The following is a 19,771-nucleotide window of genomic DNA, read 5'->3' on the forward strand; positions in this document are numbered from 1 at the left end:
AAAATCATATTCATTTGCAAATTTCTACCGTATCTTGCCCCACCTTACCCTACACGGTTGCTCAATATGTTGAGAGTTTTAGCAAGTCACTTTCTTCACATCTGTTATCCGAGCGTCCTCGGCGAGCTCATTGAGCCGGGGCAAACAAGTGCACAGTCATTGTCTTTGACACGTTCGTAGCTTCAGGAAATGCAGTTTTATTGCTTTTCAAGCTTTTCGGACACAGAAAACGTATGAGTGTCATATATGCTTTGATGGTCACATTTTGTCTGGCACTCTGCTGCCAGAGGGAAGATATCTGTGACCTTCATCATACCAGCAGAAACAGAAACTAAGAGGTCAGAGAGCACTGTAACAGAAAATCTGACGTGGGGGTGATAGATAGCTCTCAAACGAAGCACATTCGTTGCTCACAGCTTCTGTTGAAAATTCAAAATTGCTGACACCAGGCAGCATGCCTTTCAAGCCTTCATAAGACGACACAGCGTTCGTTCCTCCCCCTTCGTTTCTGGTGCATTCTTCAAAGCCTCTGGCAGAGCCTTGTTCTCCCACCAGGGAGAAGATGATTTGCGGCGAACTGATGTCCAAGGCATAGGTCAAGCAGCTTTACAAAAGAAAAAAGAAAAAAAAAAGAAACGTGCACACACACACACAGAAAAATAATTTACACCTTTTTTAAGCACGTGATGGCGCACTCCTTTTTTACACACACCTTGAAATGTGGGCGTTTTTTGAAACGCCCTTTAATTCGGCGCATTCCTCATAAAACACACTTGAAAAGGAGTACTCTGTTGAAAACACCTTTAGAATGGGGTGTTTTGTGGCAAATACTTCGTGGGAAATAGTGTAATGCTATAGCTCCCGGGAACAGCATGCCAGGCCATAAAGTCACAAATTTTTACTTCTATGGCAAGCACAGTCCCAGCGTGCAGCCTAAACCGGAGCGCAACGAGTCATATCCGTCGTTAGCTCGGCAACATTGTGGGACCAGCGTATTACGCTGGTATATGTGATGTCATAAGGTAGGGGAACTGCCTTGGAAGTAATTTGTATTGCCAGCTGTGGGATGGGACAATGCTTGTCCACATACTGCTCTCGCACTGCATAACAGGCATGACTGTCTCCCTCCCCGGCGATCAGTAGAACGCCGTTCTGAAGCCATCACGAGATCAGTCATGCCCGTTTCCACACTTTCGGCAACAAGATAAAAACGCTCAGGTTGAGCTCAGCTTAAGTGGAATGTGATCTTTGTTTTTCAGCTGGAAGAAGGGCTCAAAACTGGCCTGAAATAACACTAGGTCCGTCTAGAGACCAATAGGACAAGCGCGTGTTTGGTAAAGTTTGGGGACCTGCATTCATCAGGAACGTGTCTAGCTGCAGCCATAAAGAACACAAGCAACACTCAACTTTATTTTTAAGACGAGATGGAGGGTTTCATGACCAGGGCCGGGCGATACTCTACCCCCATTGCTGGTGGTGATGTGGGGAAAACAACAATAGATGTGGGGAACGAAATACCGAGTCCCTTCGCAATAAGGATAGAAGTTCTATTGTGTGCAAGAAGGTCAAAAGAGCTTTGAGGGCAGAGCGTTGGTAGGATGGATCCGGCCAGGGACAAAGCAATTTTGATAAGCAACACTCAGGTTAAACAACGATAGCATGTTTATTTGCATACACCGCCGTACTGCAAAAGACCACTGCATCGCAATCTGTACGCTGCCAGCAACAGTCGTCAAGATGCATTTATTGTACGCGCTATACAATACCATATTCGGGTTCCCTCACAGTAGGAAAGAGAGACTGCAAGTCTATCGGGTTCTCAGCGATAACACTTTTCTATCACCACACTCAGATCAATCAGTTCAATCGTCTGGAAATCTGTTACCAGAAGGACAGTAAGCCAGGAGCTGCCTGCAGTACTCGGACGGCCGTTTGGCAAGCGTCGCAGTCGATGAGGAAGTCTTCGGACCTGGGGTCGCTATGTCTGGAAAGCTTTGGTACAGTCAACTTCAGGCGCAGTTGGTGTCCGAGGACTACAGGGGTGGTACAGAGCTGTTGCGACAGTGGCGTACTGAGTGACTTCATCTGCTGTAGAAGATCCTGTGCCCCGCATGTTCGCCTCCACGGCCCGGTCGAGGGAACTGGAATTCCTCTTGTGCGGCATGACCGGCAAGATAAACGATGGGCATAAACAAAACGCAAAAGAAAAAGGATGAAACACTAGCGAAAACCGTTCAACCATTTGCTCATGTTCCCTGCAAATGCCAGCACCGGAAAACACAAGCAACATTCACGTTAACCAGCAAGAAACAGCATAATTATTCACTTACATCCACGTTCCCTGCACCTGGGATCCCTCCGCCACTCGCTGCTTAACTGCTGATGTTGCACACACAAACCGTCTGGATGGCTGTGGTTTCTGCGCTGGTACCGCACCGCTGCGGGTTATATATGCTTGGGGTTCCCTCGCAGGAAAGAGGGAAACAGCACGTGTCGGATTATTATCGGCAGTAACACCACCTTGCTATCGCCACGTGCCTGTTCTAGCGGAAGATAATTCCAAAAGTATTTTGTTTTTGTTTTTTAGAATAAATGCGCGCGTCATTTTTCCCGCACGGATCTCCTCGCAGTACTATCCTGGTGAGTTGCCCAAGGATGAAACCTCAGATTTCGAAGCAAGTCATGCTTTGTATTTTCCTTTTCACTTTATTTCATATAACATACAACAACAACAACAAAAGAAAAAGAAAGAACAAAAAGCTGCAGGATACAAAGGAAAAAAGCAACATTATGTAGCTCGACGTGCCCCAGTCCTGCTTTTCAGCCAACACAGCAATGGGTAAGAGAGAGAGAGAGATTACGTACATTTCATGATATCGTATAACATAAAAGTGTATAAAAACATAAACGGAAGAATAAGCGCAATATAACACTAATCACAACAACTCATGTTCGTAGAGAGAGTAAGGCAAAGACTATGGACATGATATGATGGGTGCTTAATGCTAGAAGATTGTGTTACTGATACGCATTTAATAATGGTAGTAAGGTGTGTGACAGTTTCAGTTTATTATATGTGAAAAAGAACATCATGTAACAACTGGGTCTGCAAGGCGCGACAATAATTTCATTTCGTTCGTGGTCTTTGAATTCACCAAGTTGGTAGCGTGCGCAAACATCCCCATTGATCATTCATTACTAGTTTTGCTAGGCCGTGGAAGTAAGGGTAAGCTAGGTAATATGTGCGTCTAGAAAGAATTGCCGATAATCATATTGCTCTATCAACCTTATGAAGAGTAAGGATAAGGAAGGATAAGAAGTTTGTTTTTGTTGTTGTTGTTGCTGTAGCACTGCCTCCTGTAGTACTGAACCTGCGGGGTTGAGAAGGCAAGGGAGAACACTACTCCCCGAGCATTCCTGATTGTGTATGGTTTAATTCGTTTTTTCAGCAACCCCTTTCCGTCCTTATTGTGAAGGTGGGGCCTGTGCTGTCAATCTTTGTTACCCTTCACCTTACTGGCTGCTACTTCTACAGCTGCTACAGTTACCATTCCTGGGCTAACAAGTCTAGAAGTATCAAATAAAATATGAGGAACGGATGCTAGCTCTAAGGGCGCGATTTGTCCTTACACTATTCGTCTTCCTCCCTGTCTCTGTAAAACACTGTATCTGTTAGTATCCCGTTCGCCTACTGTTCGTTCTGAAGTAATCTTTTAAATCACTCAATGCTATCACACATCAAGCGTCATGGAACACCTGGTCGCACCATTTTCCTTTTTTTTTTCTTTCTACTTCTAATCTAAGCTACTGTTTCTAAGGGCGCCGGTAATTTGGGGCCAGATTGCTTAGAGACATATGATTTGATGCACTCGTTGTCCTACGGCGCAGTTCAGTATAATGTCTAAAGCCACGTTCTATTCTTGCATGTAGAGGCGCATAGCAGCAGTTATCTCGTGTACGTACCTTCAGGCTATTGCCTTATAAGTCCCTTATATAGTGCCCCTATAAGTTATAAGGCTTTACGCATTCGACGCAGGCGTTGAATTGAACATGGAAAACCATTGAGTGTTTCATGGCATCGTCATTGCAATAAACCCATCTGAGCAAAAACATATAGGAAATGTATGGTATGCCAAGCATATTTGCCAAACTTTCAACGCCGACAAATCATTTTCGTCTTTTTCGCTCCATCTCTTTACGCAGGTTATCAGCTGGTTCGCCTGAAAGTTTTTACAGTGCGTTGTCAGGTTGTTATCTAGACGTGCGTGATCTTAATTGATTTGACGGGGCGTTTTGCGCGATTCTGTTATCTTTCTTCAGTCTGGCAAAGAACGAGACATGGGAACATGCGCAGTTAATATGTTTGTAGTACAGAAAATAATCCTCTGCACTGCCTCGGCGCACCTTCCAGCACAACATGGGAAGCACTGATGTTTGGAGGTATTTTCTCGCTATTTTTTTTCGCATAACGAACACGGAATGGTCCGAAAGGCCTTCCGGACGCAATCATGTCATCGTCCTTGTTCGACTAATGGAAAGGCATATTCCCTGTTCACACAGGGGGGTGCCTGTCTAGACTAAGCCTAACGTAAACCAATGCTGGCATATCAACGTTGTCCAGCCCATTTCGGAAAGTAATTACTGTACCAAATCAACAGTGGCCGTAACCACAAATGTTGTGCCAATAATAACGTAACATTTTGCCAAACTCGTTCAAATGGCAGTAACTTTATAGGGCTGTCAGGAATGGCAATATATGTCACAGCATCACGTGGTCATAGGATGCGCGTCATGGTGGCTGTCAATAAAAGTATCTGTCAAAACCAGAATTCAAAATTGAAACAGAAGACAGTAGTAACATCAGGAATCCCTCAAACTCGAAGAAATGTCGCCGTTTATTCCAGAGAGTTGAGTTGAAAGAGAGAAGAAAGAAATTGGAGAAAGAGGCACTCATTACGAGATCCGGCAACTCCAGATCACTTAGAAAAACGAAGAGGTTGTACTCTATCCCATTCCTCTCTCGTGATTTCGTTGTTGTTGTGATTTTCCCATTCGTTATCATCAGTGTATTTGTTGTTGTTCGTTGATGAGCCACACTATGAGGCAGGGGCGGATCCAGACCCTGGGTTTGGGGGGGAGGGCGGTTTCTTTGTAGGAGTGCGTAGTGGGGGAGGGGGAAATCCAATGTATAAACTGACGTTTTTTTGGGTGGAGCGACCGCCTTGACTTGACAACGGCACCCTTTCAACAACGTTCGTCATGGTCTTCCCCGGAACCGAAGAAAACATACCCCTCAAAAATGCGTCCCACCATGTTATGCTAGCGAGTGTGTTACATCCGAAAGTGTTCACGGTAACAGATCCGAAAACATGATATGCCTTTCGCCGTGTTTCTTTGAAATGGGTGACGTGGGACTAAGCTTCGATTTAATAACTTCACTTATCGTATCGTTTTCGTAGAGTGCCTTCTGAAGACTCCCTACTTTCTAGCTCGTAACCCTAATCAGCGACTCTTAGAGCGCAAGTTTTCATTTGCATTAAACCACGATTCTGGTCGAGGCCGGTGGAAATTATTACAAGAGTTTTGTAGAACAACAACAACAACAGATAAATTATTGATGATGAATGGGGAAATTCGCTACATGAGCTGCGGTCCACTACCCCAAGGCACAATGGGGCCGGATGAAATATGTCCTGACGGTGAACGACGCTCTGTTCTGTGGAAGCAGCGTGAAACAAGCAAGAAATGCATTGTGGACACGACTGTTTCGGCACCTATAGGAACTCGACACAATGGCTATTGTCATGATTCTTTCTCAAAAACATATTTTAGAAATTTAATTATTCGACGTCTTATTTTTAAACGGTTTATTTCAGCGTTATCTCTGAGATCGGACATATGTTCGATTCCTAGATGTGGCTGTTTTGCTACCCGCTTGCGCTTTGGTCTCGGACCATCCCTGCTTAATTTCCCCCTTCCTTTTTTTTCCTGGTAAGCAAATCACTCGATACTGGCCCGGCACGGCTGGACCAGGTCCCAACGACCATATAGCCAAGGACACTGTCCTGCTAGGTATATTGACCATTGCCGCAAAGAGCATCATGAGTCATCCTAAAATTGGTTGATCTGCCTAGACGTGCGTCATCTGAAACCCATGAACGGGTCATTTTATTGGGGACCGAAAACGTATATTTATCCTGTATTTCTATGAACTGCCTCGGTAATTCTACTGTGACAATAACTTTATTTCGAGCCTAATTTTGATGTTAACGGACTGTAATATCAACGAGTGTGACACACATAGGATTGACATCGGCATGGGATGAATTCGGAGCAGAATGGCCACAATACGAAGGTGTCAGGTTATGTGTATTTGGTGTCGCGTTTTCATAACAGGTATATGAGCAAATATATTGCATATCTTTAAAGATTTTAGTTCATACCATTCGTCATCTCACAATAAAGTTGTTGTTGTAGTTCATAGTTGCATGCATATTTCAGGTCTTTTAGTGCAGTTATCTGCGCTGTAGTGAGCACACTGTGTACACGATATTAAAAACCTGTGTTCCTGCTACGAGCAAACTTTTTCGGGACATTTTGTTTTCTCATCGACCTTTCCTCCGGGGACATTTTGTCCTACACCCTGGTTGTACCACATGCATGTCACATATATATGACAAAGCTATAGAAACTTTTCCTTTCAGACCAATCTAGAAAGCTAAGTGGTGGTTCCGTCTTTCTTTTTTCTTTCATTAAAACAAATCATTCGGCAGTCTTGCATTTCGTTTCATTTTAAAAGGAAAAATATACCAGCCACCATAACACAAATTAAGCAGTTATGGCTCAGTTCTCTGGAGAAACGTGTTCATTTATTAGAAGCCTTGCAGAAGCGTCTTCGGAATTCCAAGCTAAAAGTTAAAATAGTGAGAGTGAAATAATACGAAGCACACCTACTCAGCAGCAGGTGCCTTTGATTTTGCAGGTGCGCTTGTCATACAGGAGGACCTTTAGGAGAAATATATATATATGCTTCTGTTGAGTTGAAATTAAACGCAAATGCTCAGTATAAGATACTCATAATTTTCGAAGTTCGAAAGAGACTGGGGAAGGGCCTTCGAAGTATGGCCTCCGTAAACACCAGTGGTCAGTCTTACCTACATTTCCATTTTCAGTGAAGAAATAAAAATGCTTCTATGGAGCTGAAATTGAACACACGTGCTCAGTAAAAGATGCCTTTTATTCTGAAGGTAGGCTACGAACAAGGACCTCCGGAATTATGCCTCAGAAAACACCAAGAGGTTAGTCTTATCATGATTACCCTGATGGAAAGTAATTGTTCTCAGGCTGAAGCATGCGAAAGGACAAATCCCAAAACAAGCCTAAGTTGCCCGGGAACATTAAGAGTGCTTCTATTGAGCTTCAATTCTATTGAAATTAAGCACACAATGCTCAATAAAAGGTCCATTCTGTTCTACAGGTCTACTGAGAACAGGAAGGAGGACCTCTGGAATTGGGCCTCAGAAAACACCAAGAGGTTAGTCTTATTCTAATTAGATTGATGGAAAGTAATTGTTCTGAGGCTGGAACATACAAAAGGAAAACCCAACACAAACCTCAAGTTGCCTGGGAACATTAACAGAGCTTCTATTGAGCTGACATTAAGCACACAATGCTCAATAAAAGTTCCTCTTTATTCTGCAGGTTCACTGAGAACAGGAAGGAGGACCTCCGGAATCAGGCCTCCAAAAACACCAAGAGGTTAGCCTTATCCTAATTACTTTGATGAAAAGTAGTTGTTCTGAAGCTGGAACATACAAAAGGAAAAACCCAACAAAAGCCTCAAGTTGCCTGGGAACATTAACAGTCCCTCTATTGAGCTGACATTAAGCACACAATGCTCAATAAAAGGTCCACTCTGTTCTACAGGTCTACTGAGAACAGGAAGGAGGACTTCCGGAATTGGGCATCAGAAAACACAAAGAGGTTAGTCTTATCCTAATTACTTTGGTGAAAAGTAATGGTTCTGAGGCTGGAACATACAAAAGAAAAACCCAACACAAGCCTTATGTTGTCTGGGAACATTAACAGTGCCTCTATTGAGCTGACATTAAGCACACAATGCTCAATAAAAGTTCCTCTTTATTCTGCAGGTCTACTGAGAACAGGAAGGAGGACCTCCGGAATCAGGCCTCCAAAAACACCAAGAGGTTAGCCTTATCCTAATTACTTTGATCAAAAGTAGTTGTTCTGAAGCTGGAACATACAAAAGGAAAAACCCAACAAAAGCCTCAAGTTGCTTGGCAACATTAATAGAGCTTCTATTGAGCTGACATTAAGCACACAATGTTCAATAAAAGTTCCTCTTTAATCTGCAGGTCTATTGAGAACAGGAAGGAGGACCTCCGGAATCAGGCCTCCAAAAGCCCCCAAGAGGTTAGTCTTATCCTAATTACCTTCATGAAAAGTAATTGTTCTGAGGCTGGAACATACAAAAGGAAAACACAACACAAGCCTCAAGTTGCCTGGGAACATTAACAGAGCTTCTATTGAGCTGACATTAAGCACACAATGCTCAATAAACGTTCCTCTTTATTCTGCAGATCTACTGAGAACAGGAAGGAGGACCTCCGGAATCAGGCCTCCAAAAACACCAAGAGGTTAGTCTTATCCTAATTACCTTCATGAAAAGTAATTGTTCTGAGGCTGGAACATACAAAAGGAAAACACAACACAAGCCTCAAGTTGCCTGGGAACATTAACAGAGCTTCTATTGAGCTGACATTAAGCACACAATGCTCAATAAACGTTCCTCTTTATTCTGCAGGTCTACTGAGAACAGGAAGGAGGACCTCCGGAATCAGGCCTCCAAAAACCCCCAAGAGGTTAGTCTTATCCTAATTACCTTCATGAAAAGTAATTGTTCTGAGGCTGGAACATACAAAAGGAAAACACAACACAAGCCTCAAGTTGCCTGGGAACATTAACAGAGCTTCTATTGAGCTGACATTAAGCACACAATGCTCAATAAACGTTCCTCTTTATTCTGCAGGTCTACTGAGAACAGGAAGGAGGACCTCCGGAATCAGGCCTCCAAAAACACCAAGAGGTTAGCCTTATCCTAATTACTTTGATCAAAAGTAGTTGTTCTGAAGCTGGAACATACAAAAGGAAAAACCCAACAAAAGCCTCAAGTTGCTTGGCAACATTAATAGAGCTTCTATTGAGCTGACATTAAGCACACAATGTTCAATAAAAGTTCCTCTTTAATCTGCAGGTCTATTGAGAACAGGAAGGAGGACCTCCGGAATCAGGCCTCCAAAAGCCCCCAAGAGGTTAGTCTTATCCTAATTACCTTCATGAAAAGTAATTGTTCTGAGGCTGGAACATACAAAAGGAAAACACAACACAAGCCTCAAGTTGCCTGGGAACATTAACAGAGCTTCTATTGAGCTGACATTAAGCACACAATGCTCAATAAACGTTCCTCTTTATTCTGCAGATCTACTGAGAACAGGAAGGAGGACCTCCGGAATCAGGCCTCCAAAAACACCAAGAGGTTAGTCTTATCCTAATTACCTTCATGAAAAGTAATTGTTCTGAGGCTGGAACATACAAAAGGAAAACACAACACAAGCCTCAAGTTGCCTGGGAACATTAACAGAGCTTCTATTGAGCCGACATTAAGCACACAATGCTCAATAAACGTTCCTCTTTATTCTGCAGGTCTACTGAGAACAGGAAGGAGGACCTCCGGAATCAGGCCTCCAAAAACCCCCAAGAGGTTAGTCTTATCCTAATTACCTTCATGAAAAGTAATTGTTCTGAGGCTGGAACATACAAAAGGAAAACACAACACAAGCCTCAAGTTGCCTGGGAACATTAACAGAGCTTCTATTGAGCTGACATTAAGCACACAATGCTCAATAAACGTTCCTCTTTATTCTGCAGGTCTACTGAGAACAGGAAGGAGGACCTCCGGAATCAGGCCTCCAAAAACACCAAGAGGTTAGCCTTATCCTAATTACTTTGATCAAAAGTAGTTGTTCTGAAGCTGGAACATACAAAAGGAAAAACCCAACAAAAGCCTCAAGTTGCCTGGGAACATTAACAGTCCCTCTATTGAGCTGACATTAAGCACACAATGCTCAATAAAAGGTCCACTCTGTTCTACAGGTCTACTGAGAACAGGAAGGAGGACTTCCGGAATTGGGCATCAGAAAACACAAAGAGGTTAGTCTTATCCTAATTACTTTGGTGAAAAGTAATGGTTCTGAGGCTGGAACATACAAAAGAAAAACCCAACACAAGCCTTATGTTGTCTGGGAACATTAACAGTGCCTCTATTGAGCTGAAATTAAGCACACAATGCTCAATAAAAGTTCCTCTTTATTCTGCAGGTCTACCGAGAACAGGAAGGAGGACCTCCGGAATCAGGCCTCCAAAAACACCAAGAGGTTAGCCTTATCCTAATTACTTTGATCAAAAGTAGTTGTTCTGAAGCTGGAACATACAAAAGGAAAAACCCAACAAAAGCCTCAAGTTGCTTGGCAACATTAATAGAGCTTCTATTGAGCTGACATTAAGCACACAATGTTCAATAAAAGTTCCTCTTTAATCTGCAGGTCTATTGAGAACAGGAAGGAGGACCTCCGGAATCAGGCCTCCAAAAACCCCCAAGAGGTTAGTCTTATCCTAATTACCTTCATGAAAAGTAATTGTTCTGAGGCTGGAACATACAAAAGGAAAACACAACACAAGCCTCAAGTTGCCTGGGAACATTAACAGAGCTTCTATTGAGCTGACATTAAGCACACAATGCTCAATAAACGTTCCTCTTTATTCTGCAGATCTACTGAGAACAGGAAGGAGGACCTCCGGAATCAGGCCTCCAAAAACACCAAGAGGTTAGTCTTATCCTAATTACCTTCATGAAAAGTAATTGTTCTGAGGCTGGAACATACAAAAGGAAAACACAACACAAGCCTCAAGTTGCCTGGGAACATTAACAGAGCTTCTATTGAGCTGACATTAAGCACACAATGCTCAATAAACGTTCCTCTTTAATCTGCAGGTCTATTGAGAACAGGAAGGAGGACCTCCGGAATCAGGCCTCCAAAAACCCCCAAGAGGTTAGTCTTATCCTAATTACCTTCATGAAAAGTAATTGTTCTGAGGCTGGAACATACAAAAGGAAAACACAACACAAGCCTCAAGTTGCCTGGGAACATTAACAGAGCTTCTATTGAGCTGACATTAAGCACACAATGCTCAATAAACGTTCCTCTTTATTCTGCAGATCTACTGAGAACAGGAAGGAGGACCTCCGGAATCAGGCCTCCAAAAACCCCCAAGAGGTTAGTCTTATCCTAATTACCTTCATGAAAAGTAATTGTTCTGAGGCTGGAACATACAAAAGGAAAACACAACACAAGCCTCAAGTTGCCTGGGAACATTAACAGAGCTTCTATTGAGCTGACATTAAGCACACAATGCTCAATAAACGTTCCTCTTTATTCTGCAGGTCTACTGAGAACAGGAAGGAGGACCTCCGGAATCAGGCCTCCAAAAACACCAAGAGGTTAGCCTTATCCTAATTACTTTGATCAAAAGTAGTTGTTCTGAAGCTGGAACATACAAAAGGAAAAACCCAACAAAAGCCTCAAGTTGCTTGGCAACATTAATAGAGCTTCTATTGAGCTGACATTAAGCACACAATGTTCAATAAAAGTTCCTCTTTAATCTGCAGGTCTATTGAGAACAGGAAGGAGGACCTCCGGAATCAGGCCTCCAAAAACCCCCAAGAGGTTAGTCTTATCCTAATTACCTTCATGAAAAGTAATTGTTCTGAGGCTGGAACATACAAAAGGAAAACACAACACAAGCCTCAAGTTGCCTGGGAACATTAACAGAGCTTCTATTGAGCTGACATTAAGCACACAATGCTCAATAAACGTTCCTCTTTATTCTGCAGATCTACTGAGAACAGGAAGGAGGACCTCCGGAATCAGGCCTCCAAAAACACCAAGAGGTTAGTCTTATCCTAATTACTTTGATGAAAAGTAGTTGTTCTGAGGCTGGAACATACAAAAGGAAAAACCCAACAAAAGCCTCAAGTTGCCTGGGAACATTAAAAGTGCTTCTATTGAGCTGAAATTAAGCACACAATGCTCAATGAAAGTTCCTCTTTATTCTGCAGGTCTACCGAGAACAGGAAGGAGGACCTCCGGAAGTGGACCTGAAAAAGCACTAAGAGGTTAGTCTTATATCCTAATGATCTTGATGGAAAGTAATTGTTCTGAGGCTGGAACATACAAAAGGAAAAACCCAACAAAAGCCTCAAGTTGCCTGGCAACATTAATAGAGCTTCTATTGAGCTGACATTAAGCACACAATGCTCAATGAAAGTTCCTCTTTATTCTGCAGGTCTACCGAGAACAGGAAGGAGGACCTCCGGAATCAGGCCTCCAAAAACACCAAGAGGTTAGCCTTATCCTAATTACTTTGATCAAAAGTAGTTGTTCTGAAGCTGGAACATACAAAAGGAAAAACCCAACAAAAGCCTCAAGTTGCTTGGCAACATTAATAGAGCTTCTATTGAGCTGACATTAAGCACACAATGTTCAATAAAAGTTCCTCTTTAATCTGCAGGTCTATTGAGAACAGGAAGGAGGACCTCCGGAATCAGGCCTCCAAAAGCCCCCAAGAGGTTAGTCTTATCCTAATTACCTTCATGAAAAGTAATTGTTCTGAGGCTGGAACATACAAAAGGAAAACACAACACAAGCCTCAAGTTGCCTGGGAACATTAACAGAGCTTCTATTGAGCTGACATTAAGCACACAATGCTCAATAAACGTTCCTCTTTATTCTGCAGATCTACTGAGAACAGGAAGGAGGACCTCCGGAATCAGGCCTCCAAAAACACCAAGAGGTTAGTCTTATCCTAATTACCTTCATGAAAAGTAATTGTTCTGAGGCTGGAACATACAAAAGGAAAACACAACACAAGCCTCAAGTTGCCTGGGAACATTAACAGAGCTTCTATTGAGCTGACATTAAGCACACAATGCTCAATAAACGTTCCTCTTTATTCTGCAGGTCTACTGAGAACAGGAAGGAGGACCTCCGGAATCAGGCCTCCAAAAACCCCCAAGAGGTTAGTCTTATCCTAATTACCTTCATGAAAAGTAATTGTTCTGAGGCTGGAACATACAAAAGGAAAACACAACACAAGCCTCAAGTTGCCTGGGAACATTAACAGAGCTTCTATTGAGCTGACATTAAGCACACAATGCTCAATAAACGTTCCTCTTTATTCTGCAGGTCTACTGAGAACAGGAAGGAGGACCTCCGGAATCAGGTCTCCAAAAACACCAAGAGGTTAGCCTTATCCTAATTACTTTGATCAAAAGTAGTTGTTCTGAAGCTGGAACATACAAAAGGAAAAACCCAACAAAAGCCTCAAGTTGCTTGGCAACATTAATAGAGCTTCTATTGAGCTGACATTAAGCACACAATGTTCAATAAAAGTTCCTCTTTAATCTGCAGGTCTATTGAGAACAGGAAGGAGGACCTCCGGAATCAGGCCTCCAAAAGCCCCCAAGAGGTTAGTCTTATCCTAATTACCTTCATGAAAAGTAATTGTTCTGAGGCTGGAACATACAAAAGGAAAACACAACACAAGCCTCAAGTTGCCTGGGAACATTAACAGAGCTTCTATTGAGCTGACATTAAGCACACAATGCTCAATAAACGTTCCTCTTTATTCTGCAGATCTACTGAGAACAGGAAGGAGGACCTCCGGAATCAGGCCTCCAAAAACACCAAGAGGTTAGTCTTATCCTAATTACCTTCATGAAAAGTAATTGTTCTGAGGCTGGAACATACAAAAGGAAAACACAACACAAGCCTCAAGTTGCCTGGGAACATTAACAGAGCTTCTATTGAGCCGACATTAAGCACACAATGCTCAATAAACGTTCCTCTTTATTCTGCAGGTCTACTGAGAACAGGAAGGAGGACCTCCGGAATCAGGCCTCCAAAAACCCCCAAGAGGTTAGTCTTATCCTAATTACCTTCATGAAAAGTAATTGTTCTGAGGGTGGAACATACAAAAGGAAAACACAACACAAGCCTCAAGTTGCCTGGGAACATTAACAGAGCTTCTATTGAGCTGACATTAAGCACACAATGCTCAATAAACGTTCCTCTTTATTCTGCAGGTCTACTGAGAACAGGAAGGAGGACCTCCGGAATCAGGCCTCCAAAAACACCAAGAGGTTAGCCTTATCCTAATTACTTTGATCAAAAGTAGTTGTTCTGAAGCTGGAACATACAAAAGGAAAAACCCAACAAAAGCCTCAAGTTGCTTGGCAACATTAATAGAGCTTCTATTGAGCTGACATTAAGCACACAATGTTCAATAAAAGTTCCTCTTTAATCTGCAGGTCTATTGAGAACAGGAAGGAGGACCTCCGGAATCAGGCCTCCAAAAACCCCCAAGAGGTTAGTCTTATCCTAATTACCTTCATGAAAAGTAATTGTTCTGAGGCTGGAACATACAAAAGGAAAACACAACACAAGCCTCAAGTTGCCTGGGAACATTAACAGAGCTTCTATTGAGCTGACATTAAGCACACAATGCTCAATAAACGTTCCTCTTTATTCTGCAGATCTACTGAGAACAGGAAGGAGGACCTCCGGAATCAGGCCTCCAAAAACACCAAGAGGTTAGTCTTATCCTAATTACTTTGATGAAAAGTAGTTGTTCTGAGGCTGGAACATACAAAAGGAAAAACCCAACAAAAGCCTCAAGTTGCCTGGGAACATTAAAAGTGCTTCTATTGAGCTGAAATTAAGCACACAATGCTCAATGAAAGTTCCTCTTTATTCTGCAGGTCTACCGAGAACAGGAAGGAGGACCTCCGGAAGTGGACCTGAAAAAGCACTAAGAGGTTAGTCTTATATCCTAATGATCTTGATGGAAAGTAATTGTTCTGAGGCTGGAACATACAAAAGGAAAAACCCAACAAAAGCCTCAAGTTGCCTGGCAACATTAATAGAGCTTCTATTGAGCTGACATTAAGCACACAATGTTCAATAAAAGTTCCTCTTTAATCTGCAGGTCTATTGAGAACAGGAAGGAGGACCTCCGGAATCAGGCCTCCAAAAACCCCCAAGAGGTTAGTCTTATCCTAATTACCTCCATGAAAAGTAATTGTTCTGAGGCTGGAACATACAAAAGGAAAACACAACACAAGCCTCAAGTTGCCTGGGAACATTAACAGAGCTTCTATTGAGCTGACATTAAGCACACAATGCTCAATAAACGTTCCTCTTTATTCTGCAGCTCTACTGAGAACAGGAAGGAGGACCTCCGGAATCAGGCCTCCAAAAACACCAAGAGGTTAGCCTTATCCTAATTACTTTGATGAAAAGTAGTTGTTCTGAGGCTGGAACATACAAAAGGAAAAACCCAACAAAAGCCTCAAGTTGCCTGGGAACATTAAAAGTGCTTCTATTGAGCTGAAATTAAGCACACAATGCTCAATGAAAGTTCCTCTTTATTCTGCAGGTCTACCGAGAACAGGAAGGAGGACCTCCGGAAGTGGGCCTATAAAAACACTAAGAGGTTAGTCTTATATCCTAATTAACTTGATGGAAAGTAATTGTTCTGAGGCTGGAACATACAAAAGGAAAAACCCAACACAAGCCTCCAGTTGCCTGGGAACATTAACAGTGCTTCTATTGAGCTGAAATTAAGCACACAATGCTCAATGAAAGTTCCTCTTTATTCTGCAGGTCTACCGAGAACAGGAAGGAGGACCTCCGGAAGTGGGCCTGAAAAAGCACTAAGAGGTTAGTCTTATATCCTAATTATCTTGATGGAAAGTAATTGTTCTGAGGCTGGAACATACAAAAGGAAAAACCCAACACAAGCTTCAAGTTGCCTGGGAACATTAACAGTGCTTCTATTGAGCTGAAATTAAGCACACAATGCTCAATGAAAGTTCCTCTTTATTCTGCAGGTCTACCGAGAACAGGAAGGAGGACCTCCGGAAGTGGGCCTGAAAAAGCACTAAGAGGTTAGTCTTATATCCTAATTATCTTGATGGAAAGTAATTGTTCTGAGGCTGGAACATACAAAAGGAAAAACCCAACACAAGCTTCAAGTTGCCTGGGAACATTAACAGTGCTTCTATTGAGCTGAAATTAAGCACACAATGCTCAATGAAAGTTCCTCTTTATTATGCAGGTCTACCGAGAACAGGAAGGAGGACCTCCGGAAGTGGGCCTGAAAAAGCACTAAGAGGTTAGTCTTATATCCTAATTATCTTGATGGAAAGTAATTGTTCTGAGGCTGGAACATACAAAAGGAAAAACCCAACACAAGCTTCAAGTTGCCTGGGAACATTAACAGTGCTTCTATTGAGCTGAAATTAAGCACACAATGCTCAATGAAAGTTCCTCTTTATTCTGCAGGTCTACCGAGAACAGGAAGGAGGACCTCCGGAAGTGGGCCTGAGAAACTCCAAGAGGTTAGTCATATCTGTTCTAACACTTTCAGCAAAGAAATGAAAGTTCATAGATTGCTTACAGTAAGCACACACAATCAGTAGAAGGTACTTCATATTGCGCAGGTATCGTGGGACTGGAGGAAGGATCTTCGAAATTGGGCCTCAGAGAACACCAATAGGTCAGTCATATCTGTTTTAAGCAGTCTTGGGTTTTAACTAAGTTACAAGTAACTTGGAACTTTATCGAATTACTATTCTAGAAAAGTTACTTCTAACTGTAATGAGTTAATGCTTTCGGTTAAAGTAACTGCAAAATGTAGCTAAGTTACTCAGGTATGGTGATATTTCGCGTGGACCGAGGCTTGAAGTACATTGCCGCTTTTCCTAACCAGGGATTCCATGAATCTTGTCATCTCATACACACCCAGGATGACCTAGACCAGGGCTTCCTAAACTCTGCCCCACTACGTCTCACCCAAAATATAAGGTACCGTGTAACCCCTCCTTCCCCCCACGTCCCAAACGAGCTTTTCGATTTTAGTGCATGAGCAGTAGCAACGAAAGTTGTCGCTGAAATGTAATTTGGCGGTTAATATTGTGAGATATTAAAAATTATATAGTCAGCTGGGGGGGGGGATATGTTTATTAAGAAAAAGAAAGGAAAGGTCAGCCAGACGAGGGTCGGCTTGCTATTCCAAACAAAAAGGGAAGGGGAAGGAAAAGTCAGCTGGGCTACAAGTCATTGCACAAAGAAAACTTACGTATCTCAGCAGGAATGGCTGTTCCTATTCGAGAAGTGACTTTGTTTGCTACCAGGAGGTCTTCTGTGACGCATACTAGTGGGCAGATCATGGTCTATGGACATTATTTGTGTCTTTCTCTTCGTGCTCTCTGCCCCCCCCCCCCCCCCCTGCTGAGTCTGTCGCGACGCACAGTTGGGGAAACATTGACCTAGACTTTAGTCTAGGTCAATGTTTCCCCAACCCCACCGTGCAAAAACTGATTTTTGCGTTTATTCGACTTTTTTTCCTTAGAAGTTACCTGTAAAGCAACCAAGTTACTTTACTTTAACGCGGTAACTGTTGTACAACTAGTTAGATTTCAAAAACAGTAACTGCAACTCAGTTGTTATCTTTGCAGGCTACCACTAACTTACTTTCTTTTTGTAGTAACTTAGCCATTACTGGTTTTAAGTGCTTATATCGCGTTGTAATCATGCACATAGACTCAATAGAGGGTGCTCTTTATTTTGCATGTGGAAATGACGGGAACGAAGGACCTTGGGTGCACAGGGTGAAACTACAGGTTCGTGGAATGAAGGACGAGAGGGGGAGGGAGTTTGAATGCTTTCTCCTTTTCCCCCTTTGATTATGTCGGTTAGAGTTTCAGTTGTTCAGAAGCGTGAGTGTGCATATGTTGGATTCTGCGAATAAATATCTGGGTTCACACTTTGCAGTTTCGTTGTTATTCTCTGTCATCCTTCACAGCATGTACTACATACATCATGTACAACTCAAGAGCGGTGAAGGACTTTGGAAATTTGGCTTCAGAAAACTCCGAGAGCTCTGTATTGCTGTATATATTGCTCGATAGTTTCTGCAGTTGGAATTATGCAGGAAGGGCTACAAAGACGTGCCATTACAAACTTCATTGGTCCGTTTTATTTTCTAGTAATGAATAAAATTTATTCGTAACACCGTGATGCCAAAGAAGATTTGCATAATTCAGAATGCTGGAAAGGTAAGCGGCTCTTGCCTATAGATTGCGCTAAAACTACTCCTGAAAAGTTCGCCCCGTAAACAGACTACGAGAAGGGCGAGAAGGATAGCACGACCCCTCTCCCATAGGACATTCTAGACATTTTTTTAACCTGAAAATCTTGTTTGGATCCAGTAAGTGAAATGGACTCGTCCTGCAGGGGTGTAAAGCACACCCCCATTGGACGAGTCCATTGATGTGCTCAGTAGAATAGGCAAAACTGGCAGTTCTCGCGCCCAAAATCCTGAATTTCTTGCGCAAAGTGCAGCGCCCCCTAGCGGGAACGTCCGGAACTAATTCAAGGCCACGTTTGAGGTCAAACAAGGTTACTCAAGGTCATACAAGGTCAAACAAGGTCAAACGGGATTAATTTTTTTGGGCCGTTTTTCGACAAAATGTTCAGAGTTTGAAGGTCGTTTTAGAGGTCATATAGAGGTCGAATAGAGGTCGTCCAAGGTCGTTCAAGGGCGTCCAAAGTGACTTCTAGGGAATGGACTCGTCCGGGGAGGGAAAGGCCACCCCTTGGACGAGTTCATTAATGGACTCGTCCGAGGGGTGTCCTTTCCATCCCCGGACGAGTCCATTAATGAACTCGTCCAAGGAAAACCCTGACGCTGGAAGAGTCCATTTTTTCGCGTTTCTTTTGCAGGATTTTGTGCACAATTTTGGTACAAGGAGGCGCTGCAGTTCCGTAAGAGCAGACTTTACAAAAGTCTTTAGTTGAGTCTTTAGTTTAGTTTACAAAATTTGATTATGGGACACTCCAGATGTTTAGAAAGTCCGGTTAGAGCTTGCTACAACCAGCACTGCTTAATAGTAAATTCTGTAGGCCATCTACGATCAGATAGCTTACCTTTGATCGCTTGCCGATTCTGCACTGTTTCGTCAAAACCATGCTTTATATGGCTTGGATCAATTTTATTAAACACTGAATCAAAGACACACAGAGTTGAATGGCATATTAAATGAAAGTGAATAAAGAACGAATTGACACCCGACAAAGTTTTGGGGTCTTCCGCCATCAAATTCTCGAGGTACCACCGCCCTGTCCCTTTTGGCAGTGTTTGCTGCGGCCAAATTTCGGCAGTCGCTGTTCCTCTCGAATTCCATCTGCAGAATAAAGAGCACGTCGTTTTACTGAGCATATTTGCTTCCTTTCAGCTAAATAGGTGCATTTTTATTATTTCACTGAACATGGAAAATGTGAGTTTTCTGAGGCCAAATTTCGGCTCTCGTTCTTCCTCTCTCATTCTACCCGCAGAATAAACGGCACCCTTTATTGAGTATGTGTACTTTCAGCTCAATAGCACCATTTTTATTATTTCACTGAATATGGAAAAGGTACGAAGAGTTTTCTAAGGCCAACTTTCAGTCTTCGTTCTTCCTCTCCCATTCTACCCGCAGAATAAACAGCAGCCTTTACTGAGCAACCCTGCTTAGTTTCAGCTCAATAGGAACATTTTTTATTATTTCACCGAGCATGGAATAGAAGGTAAG

General features: G+C 42.7%; 3 protein-coding genes and 4 long non-coding RNA genes across 7 annotated transcripts; 6 read left to right on the forward strand and 1 right to left on the reverse strand.

Moving 5' to 3' along the window:
- Positions 1-1,644: 1,644 nt before the first annotated feature.
- Positions 1,645-2,417, reverse strand: LOC135387618 (uncharacterized). The gene is made up of 2 exons (XR_010421238.1): positions 2,331-2,417; positions 1,645-2,152 (listed from the first exon to the last, which is right to left on the reverse strand). It is a non-coding gene; the product is annotated as an uncharacterized LOC135387618 (long non-coding RNA).
- Positions 2,418-4,374: 1,957 nt separating this feature from the next.
- Positions 4,375-7,537, forward strand: LOC135387619 (uncharacterized). Its single transcript, XR_010421239.1, has 3 exons — positions 4,375-4,440; positions 7,248-7,298; positions 7,478-7,537. It is a non-coding gene; the product is annotated as an uncharacterized LOC135387619 (long non-coding RNA).
- Positions 7,538-10,264: 2,727 nt separating this feature from the next.
- LOC135389782 (uncharacterized) lies at positions 10,265-11,356 on the forward strand. Its single transcript, XM_064619812.1, has 6 exons — positions 10,265-10,334; positions 10,398-10,454; positions 10,623-10,680; positions 10,848-10,904; positions 11,072-11,129; positions 11,297-11,356. Exons 1-6 carry the CDS (start codon positions 10,265-10,267, stop codon positions 11,303-11,305), a joined length of 309 nt encoding a protein of 102 aa, XP_064475882.1. The 3' UTR covers positions 11,306-11,356.
- Positions 11,357-11,525: 169 nt separating this feature from the next.
- On the forward strand, positions 11,526-12,030 carry LOC135387620 (uncharacterized). The gene is made up of 3 exons (XR_010421240.1): positions 11,526-11,578; positions 11,747-11,804; positions 11,972-12,030. It is a non-coding gene; the product is annotated as an uncharacterized LOC135387620 (long non-coding RNA).
- Positions 12,031-12,270: 240 nt separating this feature from the next.
- Positions 12,271-13,831, forward strand: LOC135389783 (uncharacterized). Its single transcript, XM_064619813.1, has 7 exons — positions 12,271-12,286; positions 12,424-12,480; positions 12,649-12,706; positions 12,874-12,930; positions 13,323-13,379; positions 13,548-13,605; positions 13,773-13,831. The coding sequence occupies exons 1-7, from the start codon at positions 12,271-12,273 to the stop codon at positions 13,779-13,781; spliced, it is 312 nt and encodes a 103-aa protein (XP_064475883.1). The 3' UTR covers positions 13,782-13,831.
- Positions 13,832-14,225: 394 nt separating this feature from the next.
- LOC135387621 (uncharacterized) lies at positions 14,226-14,730 on the forward strand. Its single transcript, XR_010421241.1, has 3 exons — positions 14,226-14,278; positions 14,447-14,504; positions 14,672-14,730. It is a non-coding gene; the product is annotated as an uncharacterized LOC135387621 (long non-coding RNA).
- A 240-nt stretch (positions 14,731-14,970) lies between these two features.
- On the forward strand, positions 14,971-17,958 carry LOC135389784 (aggrecan core protein-like). Its single transcript, XM_064619815.1, has 10 exons — positions 14,971-14,986; positions 15,134-15,181; positions 15,349-15,405; positions 15,574-15,630; positions 15,801-15,857; positions 16,028-16,084; positions 16,255-16,311; positions 16,482-16,537; positions 16,640-16,695; positions 17,793-17,958. Exons 1-10 carry the CDS (start codon positions 14,971-14,973, stop codon positions 17,857-17,859), a joined length of 528 nt encoding a protein of 175 aa, XP_064475885.1. The 3' UTR covers positions 17,860-17,958.
- Positions 17,959-19,771: the final 1,813 nt, after the last annotated feature.

The sequence above is a fragment of the Ornithodoros turicata genome, chromosome 3 (genome assembly GCF_037126465.1).
Source record: "Ornithodoros turicata isolate Travis chromosome 3, ASM3712646v1, whole genome shotgun sequence".
NCBI classification, from domain to species: domain Eukaryota; kingdom Metazoa; phylum Arthropoda; class Arachnida; order Ixodida; family Argasidae; genus Ornithodoros; species Ornithodoros turicata.

What these genes read in the sequence shown, in the direction of transcription:
- LOC135389782 (XM_064619812.1), top strand. Translation starts at nt 10,265, where the DNA reads ATGGTTCTGAGGCTGGAACATACAAAAGAAAAACCCAACACAAGCCTT. An exon ending in CCTCCAAAAACCCCCAAGAG is followed by an intron (nt 10,681 to 10,847) that starts GTTAGTCTTATC and finishes TTTATTCTGCAG; the next exon opens with ATCTACTGAGAACAGGAAGG. An exon ending in GCCTCCAAAAACACCAAGAG is followed by an intron (nt 10,905 to 11,071) that starts GTTAGTCTTATC and finishes TTTAATCTGCAG; the next exon opens with GTCTATTGAGAACAGGAAGG.
- LOC135389783 (XM_064619813.1), top strand. An exon ending in GCCTCCAAAAACACCAAGAG is followed by an intron (nt 12,481 to 12,648) that starts GTTAGCCTTATC and finishes TTTAATCTGCAG; the next exon opens with GTCTATTGAGAACAGGAAGG. An exon ending in GCCTCCAAAAACACCAAGAG is followed by an intron (nt 12,931 to 13,322) that starts GTTAGTCTTATC and finishes TTTATTCTGCAG; the next exon opens with GTCTACTGAGAACAGGAAGG.
- LOC135389784 (XM_064619815.1), top strand. An exon ending in GCCTGAAAAAGCACTAAGAG is followed by an intron (nt 16,085 to 16,254) that starts GTTAGTCTTATA and finishes TTTATTATGCAG; the next exon opens with GTCTACCGAGAACAGGAAGG. An exon ending in GGCCTGAGAAACTCCAAGAG is followed by an intron (nt 16,538 to 16,639) that starts GTTAGTCATATC and finishes CATATTGCGCAG; the next exon opens with GTATCGTGGGACTGGAGGAA.